Here is a 10,402-nt window from a genome sequence, read left to right as displayed (position 1 = left end):
CGACGAGTCGAGGCGACCAGTAACGGTAAAAGACGATGCGTGGGCGATGACGACAACGATGCTGCTGGTGCTCCTCCTTCGGCAGTCGCTTGGTGGCATCTGCTCGGCAACTCTCTCTTCCGGCTCTCGGAGGAGAGAGAGAAAGAGAGTGCGACCCCAATGCAGGATATATTGGTGCAGGCTCGCTGCCGCAGGACAAATCGAAGAGCGAATTGAGAGGATTTAACAAATGAGAAACGGAAAAGAGCGCGTCCTTTCAGTTACTTTAAAGTCAGCTGTTTGGCAGAACTCATTCCCTTCAGGAAGTCATATTTTGAATTAAGGTTTTTTGGAGATCGAACCTATGTATATTAGCCATATTTTTGAAAATTGATCATAAATCCATATTTTACTGGAAATTATCTTAATTTTAAAAGTTCTATAGAATTTTATAGGATTTCTTTTTAACTATGATCGCTTTAGGGAATTATTGTGATTTATTATTAATATTTTTTATGATTTATTTGACTGCAATTAAATGGTAATTTAATAAGTCTTTTAAACTTAATTGGAGAATATTTTAAATTAATTATTTTATTTATTAATTGATCAGCTAAAAGTTTTTATTATTTACTATTAATAAGAAACTTTATTTTAAGAAAATACAATGCAAAATGCGGTCATTAAAGGTTTTAAAAAAATTAATATTTACTTTATATTATCATTTTGTTTATTTATATAAATATCTTTTAGAAGAAAATCAAGCAAAAAATGTTTCAATACCAATAAATGAAGTGTTTTTTATCTAAAAGTTTTAAATTTTAACTTTTAATAAGAAAATTTATTTTTCAAAATTATAATGCAAAATCCAAAAATTAGTGGATTTAAAAATAATTAACATTTACGTCTTATTGCCATTTTATTTATTAAAATAAAAAATTTTCCAAAAAGTAATTAAACAAAAAATGTTTCAACACCAGGCTTTAAGAGTACCTGTTATAATAATTTAAAAAATACCTGATAAGCTTGCGGATCCGAAAAAGCTTTCCCCACGATGAATACCACCAATACCCAACTACCCGCTGGGTCAGTGGTAATCTCTGCCTGTCGTGGCTACGGTATCTCTAGTTCTCCGCTTTTATTGTTGTTTTTTTACATTAAGCCGGCAGAAAAGATTAATTCTTCGAAGAGTTGAGTTCAGAAGTGATTTTCAGCTGGATCGTGAAAGTTGATAATCCAGAAAGTATATTCCAGAGTGTTTCCCAGAATGCAAGTGTTTTTAGCATTGGCCCTGCTAGCGGGCTTGGCTTTGTCGGGTGAGTTATCATTAGATTGCAAAAAAAAAAAGTTTAACTAAACAAAGAAAACAATACTTTGTGCGTGTGCATATATGTACATATAGTAGCATTTTTAGCATTTTTATAAAATGCTGAGCTAAGGTTTTAATTTGTTTTTCTATTTCTAAGAAATGAAAGTAACTTCGTAGACTTTTTAATGTGTTTAAAGTATTTAATATATTTTAAAGCTATGCTTAAATACAAATTTAAAAATATGATTGTATTTCTATGACCGCAGTTGTTACTTATAAATGTATTTGTGTCAACTATGGCGTGAGCTTGCATCGCAATGGCTGCCCTTTACCGTTTGATTATGCCGAATTCAATGTTATTTTCTACTCCCTCTTCACCTTTCCTTTCTGCCAAAAACAGCGGATGCCACAAAGCCTCCGCGCTGGGATCCCAACTACATAGTGAAGGGCACCCTGTACATACCCTACGCAGAGATCGCAGAGCCTTTCTATGCGTGGTATGACAAAAACACGAAGCGATCTCGCATCGATTACTACGGCGGAATGGTAAAGACTTATCAGCTGGCCGGCGAGGGTCAGTACGGTACGATGCTGAAGCTGGCCCCTATCACTACGCTGACGGAGCAGAACAAGCTCACCTGCCTGCAGGTTAATGGCACTGCCGAACAGGTCGTTGAGATCCAGAGCATCCTGCCCGATGCCAAACCCTTTGAGTTGGTGGGCACCGAAACCTTCCTGGGCTTCACCTGCGACAAGTTCCGCCTGGAGTCGGTCATTGGACAGAAGAAGAACGTGTACACGCTGTGGGTGAGGTACAAGAAGTCACCGCATTATCCCGCCAGCCGGATGCCCATTCCCGTGCGCTACGAGATGAGGGGCTACAACACTTTGCTGGGCTCCCACTACGATCATTACTATCTGGACTATGATAGCTACGAGCACGATGACATTCCCAACGAGGTGTTCGAGATCGACGATAGCCTGCAGTGCGTGGGATTCCCAGGACCCGGCACCGGTCACTATGCCACCTTCAATCCAATGCAGGAGTTCGTGAGCGGAACGGAGGAGCATGTAGACAAGGCCTTCCATCACTTTAAGCACAAGCATGGCGTCTCCTATCGCAGCGATGTGGAGCACGAGCACCGCAAGAACATCTTCCGTCAGAACCTGCGCTACATCCACTCCAAGAACCGGGCCAAGCTCCCCTACACGCTGGCCGTGAATCACCTGGCCGACAAGACCGAGGAGGAGCTGAAGGCACGACGTGGTTATAAGTCGTCGGGCGTGTATAACACTGGCAAGCCATTCCCCTACGACGTGCCCAAGTACCAGGACGAGATCCCAGACCAGTATGATTGGCGGCTATATGGCGCCGTTACCCCAGTGAAAGGTGGGTAACACTTTCCCCTTTCCCCTTGAATAATCTATCTTAACCCGTATACCTGCAGATCAATCCGTGTGCGGTTCCTGCTGGTCCTTCGGCACTATTGGCCATTTGGAAGGAGCCTTCTTCTTGAAGAACGGCGGTAATCTGGTGCGTCTTTCGCAGCAGGCCCTGATTGACTGCTCCTGGGCGTATGGCAACAATGGCTGTGATGGTGGCGAGGACTTCCGCGTCTACCAGTGGATGCTGAAGAGCGGTGGAGTGCCCACGGAGGAGGAATACGGTCCGTATTTGGGCCAAGACGGCTACTGTCACGTGGACAATGTGACGCTCGTGGCACCCATCAAGGGATTCGTGAATGTGACGTCCAACGATCCGAATGCCTTCAAGCTGGCCCTCCTCAAGCATGGACCCCTCTCGGTGGCCATTGACGCCTCGCCCAAGACTTTTAGCTTCTATTCGCATGGCGTTTACTATGAACCGGAGTGCAAGAACGATGTGGACGGACTGGACCATGCCGTCCTGGCCGTGGGCTATGGCAGCATCAATGGCGAGGACTATTGGCTGGTGAAGAACTCGTGGTCCACCTACTGGGGCAACGATGGCTACATCCTGATGTCCGCCAGGAAGAACAATTGCGGTGTGATGACCATGCCCACCTACGTGGAGATGTAGTATCATCCCGCTCATCATTATTCTGTGTAAACTTTTTTATTATCCCGCCCCGAGGGCGCTAAATATGCAATAAATTGTATTTCTTTTGTAATCCGAGTCTTATCGCTCCTTCTGTTGGTCAGAGAAGCGGCTTATTATAGCTTCATAGTTCAGCTTGCAGCATTATCTTGGGGTTCTTTCATGTTGCCTAAGTTCATTCTAGAGCGCGGCGATAAGCCCTAAAGACAATGACCGGTGGTGTTCAACTCTGAACATTGTCCAAGTTGCTCAACTTTTATCGGGGTTTTTGCCATTCCATGACAATTGATTATGAAGAAAAGTATAATATTTCTTAGTTTTTTATCATGAGCATTCATATTCTTTAAGTTGTTGTTAGTTGGGATCTAGTATTGGTAGCCAGCCGGTTGGTAGGGCCAGCATAAATGGTGGCATCTTGGTTGCGTTTACCAATTGGACCTGCCGTCATTTCAAAACTGTTTAAATAACAAAAAAAAACCCAATAAATTCGCCTCTTTTGACATACAAACTAGAGTTGACAGAAATATTATGTTATTATATGGTACTTTATGAAGCTAACTTTAGGCGTTACGCCACATTTTTTTGAAAATCACTTGATCACTGAATCCTAGGAACGCACCCCCTTTTTTTAGTCACTCTTTATTTGAACGCGTCACTTAACATCCCTGGAATGGCGCCACTTGTCATTCTTTTGCCATCGCTTTACGGTCACACTGATCGAAGGAATTAGCTTCTTTACCAAATTTCAAATAAAAAATAAATTTATGGAGGAAATAAAGGAAATGTGCCGCGTCTGTATGGCTGAGGCCGAGGACCTGCTGGACATATACGATGAGAAAAAAACGCACATAGACGACCGGCTGTCCGAAGCGCTGAAAAAGGCGGAAGAACCTGAACCCACTCTTCCAGATCTGTTGAAGGAATGCAGCCCGATTTGCGTGGAATCGGACGATCCATTTCCGAAAAAGGTATGCGATCCATGCCTAAGGAAGGTGCGCGAAGCTGCCTTTTTCCACCGGCGTTATGCCAAGAGCGTGAACTACATAAATCGCGTCAAGTTGGAGGCGAAAGACAATGACATCCTTGACGACATCGAGAAGGAGGAATGGAATCTGAGGATGATCAAGGAAGAAAACGAAGAGGAAGACGAAGGCGAAGACCAAGAAAATGAAAGCGAAGACGAGGAAGATGAGAATGATGAGGAGGACGAGAATGATGAGAACGAGGAGGATGAACTATATGAGGACGAGGAGGAGTCTGACGATTTCGAGGACGATGAAGATGAGTACCTGCCCGCGTCAAAGAGACGGAAGACCATGCCGGGTTCATTTAAATGCCCCGACTGCCCAAAAACGTTCACCACACAGGCCCAACTAACAGTACACAGCGGCGACCACGGCAAGGAACCCATCAAGCAGAATGGCACAAACACGCGTCCAAAGCGCCGCTCTGCGAAATACTAGCATGCCGGACGAGACTCCAGACTCTCTAGTTTAAGTAAGCGGAGCAAGCCAAATGAAGATAGTTATGTTACATATAAGGAACAATGTCTAGAATAATAAGACCATCTTGATGGAATAGAACATTAATCTCAAAAAACAAAGAACCAAATACATATGTAGTAGGTTTTGCATTTAAAAAAATGTCCATCTCTCTCAGGACACAAGCCTTACGTAAAATTAAGAAAAAAATATCAGCGAACTAAAACATCATCATTTATAAAATTCATTTAACCAATTCATTAACATTATATTTGTTGTATAAGCATAACGGTGAAAGTAAAAGAGGCAAACCTTTATATGTTGAAATATTTTATGTTAAGAAACATTTTTTTCTTTTAATTGAAATACAAGAATCAGTTTGTTTTTTTAATTCTTAGTGATAAAGTGTAGTTTTGATGGGTATTATTACAAGCTAAATCTTAAAGATCTGCCTAATTTAGGATCAGGCAAACCCCCAAGGGTTTAACAATATTTTCATAGAATTTTTAATACAATAATTAAATTGATCTTTGGACATACATATTTGAATATTCATATCTTTAGGTTGTTTGATCACTTATTTTTGCTATATATAAAAAAATATATATATTGTACATGAGAACTTTAATTTGAAAATCTATTCTATATTATTTTATGGATGGACTTTATGTGCTTTTTCAAGATGCTATTCTGGATAGTGGAGTATGAACAATGGGAACACTTAAAGGGCTTCTCGCCAGTGTGTCTCCGTACGTGGACAACAAGATGTCCATGCTGCTTGAAGCTTTTCAGACAATAGTTGCACTTGTAGGGCCGTTCGCCGGTATGGATGCGAAAATGGGTTTGCAGGTTCCCTTTCTGGGAAAAGACTCGCGGACAGTGGGTGCACTTGAACATTTTGCTTTCTTTCTTGTTAAAATCCTCGGAAGAACCTTCAGAGTTTGATCTGTGCCGCTTCAGGGCACCGCTTTTCTTTGTGGCCTTTTGTCCTAGCGAGGGGCTCCAGGAATCGTCGCTGGAACTTGTCCTCTCTTCCGCCTGGTCCTCCTTGTGCTCCTTTTCATCCGAGCTCGAATCCACGGGAATAGAATCCATGGGTACAGACCATTGTCTTTCGTCGTTGGAGTCGTGCAGCATAAGGGCCTTTTTTGGATTCTCCAGCACCAGGCAATTGTTCGCCACAAGGTCCACATAGAGCGGTTCTAAAATCGATTCATTGGATGCTGTTCCGTCTTGCTCTGTTGGTCCCAGGTCCTCTAAAATGGGCTCCTCCTTGTCATCCGGCTCTACCATCATTCTGCGCAGTTGCCTAAAGTAATGCATGCTCTTCCGACACTGTTGTCGCAGGCGGAAGGCTTCTCGAGTGGCCAGGGCACACTCCGCACAGACGAACTGTGGGTATCCATCAGCTCTGTCCACACGGCAACCGCTGCACTTGCTCAGCATTGCGGCCAGACTGGTTTCCTGTTCTATGTTTGGCAAAGACGAGTCTGCGAACAAGTCCAGAAGGCAGTCGGATTCGTCGCGACAGATGCGGCACATCTTCGAGAGGTCCAGCAGGGCCAACATCTCCCTTGTGGTGTTCAATTTCAAGCGCAGCAAGATTAAACAATATTTTAAAAAATATTAGAAATATCAGAAATGCCAAAATACTAGAAATACTAAATTTTCCTAAAAAGAAATACCAAGTTTCCCTAAGAAGTAACTCGTATTATGTTTACTTTTAAATGGAATTATAGGATTCTATTAGACTTCTGATTACTAAATCAATATTTAATATTTGAATTATAGTAAATTTTGTAGACTTATCAAAAATTTTAATTATTTTAAAGTCTGCGCCAACATGCCCTGCAAATGGTCACACTAAAATACCGAGTCCGAAACCCATAAATACAATAAACTTTAATTTTAGTTTAAATAACAGTTAAAGAACGTTTTAATCACTTATTAACTTGCAAAAATATATATATAACAGATATACACTACTTTAGGCGGGATGCAGCAATCTACTTGGTGTTGTACATGGAAGCAATGGCCGGATCTTCGGTCTCGTAGATGATCAACACGTCGCGAAATTTGTCCAGCAACTGCAGCAGCTGGGAGCGCCTCAAATTCTCAAAGTACATGATCTCCTCCAGGTGGTGTTCGCTCTTAAAGTAGCCCATTTGGTAGAGTTTCACTAGCAGCGACAGATCGTCAACATTGGCGGAGGCAGGAATCCGACGGATGGCCGCTCGATCGGCCTCGCCAAACACATGCAGCAGCTCCTTCAGCTTTTGTTCGTCCTCCATGGAGTCTAGGCTGTCGCAGTTATCCGTGCTCATCGAGGCGGTGATGCTAAAGTTTGATTTGTGACTGGAGGAAGGCTGCACAACGATGTTGTCGGAGGCCACCGAGGATTGGTCCTCGGAAACGTCACGCCGATGGCCACCGATTGAAACCGTTGGAACGGGCAGCGGCTGGCTAGACATGCTCAGCATTGATCCACCCGGATCATGCTCTCGCTCATCCTCATCCGCATCCTCGTCGTCGCTGGCGGCCCCGCGCAGCTGATTGCTGCAGGAGGCCGAGTCCCCGAACTCGTCCTCGCTGGGCATGAACTGAACGTAGGTGTGCAGCTGCATCAGCAAGTGGTGCTGCAGCATCCAGATAACCATCTGGGCGAGAATGCCCTGACGCGCCGGCTGCTGCAGGGGCGTCGTCAAATGGCCAATCGACGTGGGCAGCGAAAAGTCCGAGATAACCTCGAACAGGGACATGCCGGCAAAGCGAGCCGAGAACTTCTCCACCAAATGGGACTTGGTGTGCAGCGGGGCATCCGGCGCAATCACATACACATTCGTCTCGCACAGGGGATAGATTATGGTGGCCTTGGCCCAATACACCAGATGGGACACCAGCTTGTACACATGCTCGATGCTCAGGTCCGCGTTGGAGGCCATGCTCTGCAGGCTAATCAACGGATTATAGGAATCAACGAGCTGCCATAGCATGCGCGCTCCCGTTGGCGGGACGCAGTCCAGTAGCTCGGCAAAGTCCACCAGGAGCAGCATCCCGTGGTATGGTTTCAGAGCCCTCAAGCAACGATCGATAGTCTCCGGGTCCACCGTGCTACCCTTCTTATGCAATTGATGGGCCTTGGCCGGCAGACAGAAGCAGAGCGTCAAATTGTCGTTCAGCGAGGTGCTCAGCAAGCCGGTGGTGCACAGATCATGGAAGATGGAGCGCAGCGCCTGCGCCAAGCTGCATCGTTCCGCAATTAGCTCTAGGGTTCGTTCCAGCGGCTGTTGCTGCTGCTCGTCATAGGTGCGGGCCATTTGTGCCATCTGCTCGGTTAAATAGCCGCATCGCTGCTCCTCGAACTTCAGGGCCAAACCCAGGCGCTTGCTTAGCTCATGGTAGCACTTGACGATCGAATAGCTGGCCTGTGCGTGCAGGGCAAACACAATGTTAATGAGCATCTCCTGCTTTTTGGCAGCAGCCGTTGTTGAAGAGGGATTCGCCACCGCTCCGGCACGCTGCTCCTTGTACGGAATCAGGGTCGGGTGGCTTACGAAACGCACATCGTTCAGCTTCAGCTCAAACTTTTGGTTGCATAGCTGCGGCTTCACCGCAAACAGTGCCAACAGCACCTCATCCGCGAACCCCTGTAGTTGTCCTTGTACCTGGGTCGGCGCCTGCAGTAGGTCATCCATATGGGCCACGGCAAAAGGATTGCGCTTTCTATATCGTAGGAGTAATGAGTAATGAGTTCGATCGAAATGCATCAAAGGAAATTTAATGTTCCACCTGGACTTGCGCTGCTCCTCGCTGGCCACCTCCGTTTGGCCGAGTGTCTGGTAGGGATACCTATAAAGCAGACGGTCGCCCTTGCTATCGAAGTAAACGAGGATAACGGCCAGGGGATTCACATTCGCCTCCATACTGCTGCCCAGAAACGACCTTGCCTACAGATTTTGTGGTCTGCAGGTGAAGTATGAATATGAACGATTTTTCCGGACAACTGATGATGCTAGTAGTTAACTCACGCGCAAGGCTACTCAAAAGTGGCAGTTTGCTGAAATTGGCTTGGCATCATAATAGCAAAAACAATTCCCATATTTTCGATAATATTATTTATGAAAATGCAATTTCGTAGCAGTGTGGCCGTTCGAGATCTAAAAAAAAAACCAAAATGCATTAGGTCAAAGTTAACAAAAATATATATATTTTTCCAGCTATAAAAATCATTCATATATTTAAGGCCACCTTTTCATTCCATAAAACCCCCTTTTTATATAAACAAATTGCATTAAAACAAATAATTAATTAAATAAATAAATCCCTTTTTTTAATCGAAAACAAGTATACCAATCGAAGTATTGTGCAGCCCTGGCAGAACGATAACGATTATTCGCTGTAGTGTGACCGTCTTCGGTGGGTCGCTAATTTTGTAGAAGCGGAAAGTTGTGAACAAAACGCGTGGAATTGTGCTTAAAACGTCAACAAAAAATTTGTGAAAATAGTTGGGAGCGTAGCATGCGAGCCCAGCAATCGCAGCACTATGAAATTTTCCCGAGAAACGTGTTAGTTTGTCTGCAAATTCACTTTTAATTTACGATTTCTTATTAGCGTGTTGGGGGGAAAAAGAGGAAAACACACAATGTGAGAGGCAAAATACGTGCGGAGCGCAAGTGTGAGCGAGATGACGCTAAACGTGTACTAGCAGCGGTCTATATGTATATGAAGTATTTGTGTGAGTGTAGGAGAGGTATAAGAAATTGTACAAAAAGTATAGTTTATTTGGCTGTGCGGCCTTTTTCTGAATTAATTTTAATGTCTTCAGCAGAAGAGCAACCAATAAGTTCCGTCCGTCGTATTGTCATTGCAAGTCAAATTAACTCCTCCCGTGTGTCTATCTAGCTTTCTCCTTTTTTTTTTTTTTGTTAAGTAAACACATTTATTTTCAGGATTCTTGCAGGGTATAATTTGTGGCCAAAAAGTTAATAATATTTAACTATTTTGCTTTTTGTGTATATGTGCGCCAACATCCGTGTATAGATTTTATACATACATACAAACAGGCATGCTCAAATATACGTATGTGTGGGTATCAACGGATAGGCGGAAAAGCAAAATCGAAATATGTACGTACAGCATTTCGGAATGGCCAGGCGCAGTAGTAATAGGCTAAACAGGGGAAACGGCGCAACACAAAAACCGAGAAGAAGAAGATGAAGCAGGGCAGCATAGCGAACAAAATAAAATAGCCGATAATAGGTAGTTGATATGCCTCTACCACTAGTAAGAAGGGCTACACTAGATGGGCTCCTGTGCGCGCTGACTAGTTATCTCGCTCTCGCACACGCCAACCGCGACACCGTAAAGTGTTTTCCTTTCTCGTTTTACCTTCTGCTTCGTGTACCATACGGTATTAATAATAATAAAATTGATTAATCAAAGTAGAAACTATTTGTTTTGTGCAGGTAGTAAACGTTCAAAACGGCGCGCTATCATCCGGATGCTGTGAACCAAAAATGTGCAACGGAACAAAAATAAAGAAGTGGCTAAGTGTAT

The 10,402-nt window shown here is 43.9% G+C and overlaps 4 protein-coding genes across 5 annotated transcripts; 2 read left to right on the top strand and 2 right to left on the bottom strand.

The window, feature by feature from the left end:
* Nucleotides 1-1,124: 1,124 nt before the first annotated feature.
* Nucleotides 1,125-3,438, top strand: CtsK1 (C1 family peptidase 26-29-p). The gene is made up of 3 exons (XM_017167677.3): nucleotides 1,125-1,295; nucleotides 1,689-2,678; nucleotides 2,737-3,438. Exons 1-3 carry the CDS (start codon nucleotides 1,247-1,249, stop codon nucleotides 3,345-3,347), a joined length of 1,650 nt encoding a protein of 549 aa, XP_017023166.1. The 5' UTR covers nucleotides 1,125-1,246; the 3' UTR covers nucleotides 3,348-3,438.
* A 724-nt stretch (nucleotides 3,439-4,162) lies between these two features.
* Nucleotides 4,163-4,828, top strand: LOC121502223 (uncharacterized). Its single transcript, XM_041775287.1, has one exon. The coding sequence runs from the start codon at nucleotides 4,163-4,165 to the stop codon at nucleotides 4,826-4,828; it is 666 nt and encodes a 221-aa protein (XP_041631221.1).
* Nucleotides 4,829-5,216: 388 nt separating this feature from the next.
* On the bottom strand, nucleotides 5,217-6,487 carry LOC108075323 (zinc finger protein Paris). The gene has a single exon (XM_017167729.2). It carries the CDS (start codon nucleotides 6,413-6,415, stop codon nucleotides 5,489-5,491), a length of 927 nt encoding a protein of 308 aa, XP_017023218.1. The 5' UTR covers nucleotides 6,416-6,487; the 3' UTR covers nucleotides 5,217-5,488.
* Nucleotides 6,488-6,776: 289 nt separating this feature from the next.
* Nprl3 (GATOR complex protein Nprl3) lies at nucleotides 6,777-10,364 on the bottom strand. 2 transcript variants are annotated; one of them, XM_070285663.1, is made up of 4 exons: nucleotides 10,235-10,364; nucleotides 8,875-9,003; nucleotides 8,636-8,809; nucleotides 6,777-8,569 (listed from the first exon to the last, which is right to left on the bottom strand). In XM_070285663.1, the coding sequence occupies exons 3-4, from the start codon at nucleotides 8,767-8,769 to the stop codon at nucleotides 6,853-6,855; spliced, it is 1,851 nt and encodes a 616-aa protein (XP_070141764.1). In that variant the 5' UTR covers nucleotides 8,770-8,809; nucleotides 8,875-9,003; nucleotides 10,235-10,364; the 3' UTR covers nucleotides 6,777-6,852. The 2 variants fall into 2 exon arrangements, with proteins under 2 accessions (XP_070141764.1, XP_017022971.1); XM_017167482.3 differs by lacking the exon at nucleotides 10,235-10,364 and adding an exon at nucleotides 9,197-9,333.
* Nucleotides 10,365-10,402: the final 38 nt, after the last annotated feature.

Source organism: Drosophila kikkawai, chromosome 3L, assembly GCF_030179895.1.
Source record: "Drosophila kikkawai strain 14028-0561.14 chromosome 3L, DkikHiC1v2, whole genome shotgun sequence".
In the NCBI taxonomy this organism is placed as follows: Eukaryota; Metazoa; Arthropoda; class Insecta; order Diptera; family Drosophilidae; genus Drosophila; species Drosophila kikkawai.
This window is presented reverse-complemented; position numbering and strand designations above follow the sequence as displayed.

Coding starts and splice junctions, on each gene's coding strand:
- LOC121502223 (XM_041775287.1), top strand. CDS start 4,163: ATGGCTGAGGCCGAGGACCTGCTGGACATATACGATGAGAAAAAAACG.
- CtsK1 (XM_017167677.3), top strand. CDS start 1,247: ATGCAAGTGTTTTTAGCATTGGCCCTGCTAGCGGGCTTGGCTTTGTCG. Junction 1,296..1,688: donor AGCGGGCTTGGCTTTGTCGG/GTGAGTTATCAT, acceptor TGCCAAAAACAG/CGGATGCCACAAAGCCTCCG. Junction 2,679..2,736: donor CGCCGTTACCCCAGTGAAAG/GTGGGTAACACT, acceptor GTATACCTGCAG/ATCAATCCGTGTGCGGTTCC.
- LOC108075323 (XM_017167729.2), bottom strand. CDS start 6,415: ATGTTGGCCCTGCTGGACCTCTCGAAGATGTGCCGCATCTGTCGCGAC.
- Nprl3 (XM_070285663.1), bottom strand. CDS start 8,769: ATGGAGGCGAATGTGAATCCCCTGGCCGTTATCCTCGTTTACTTCGAT. Junction 8,570..8,635: donor GAGGAGCAGCGCAAGTCCAG/GTGGAACATTAA, acceptor CCTACGATATAG/AAAGCGCAATCCTTTTGCCG.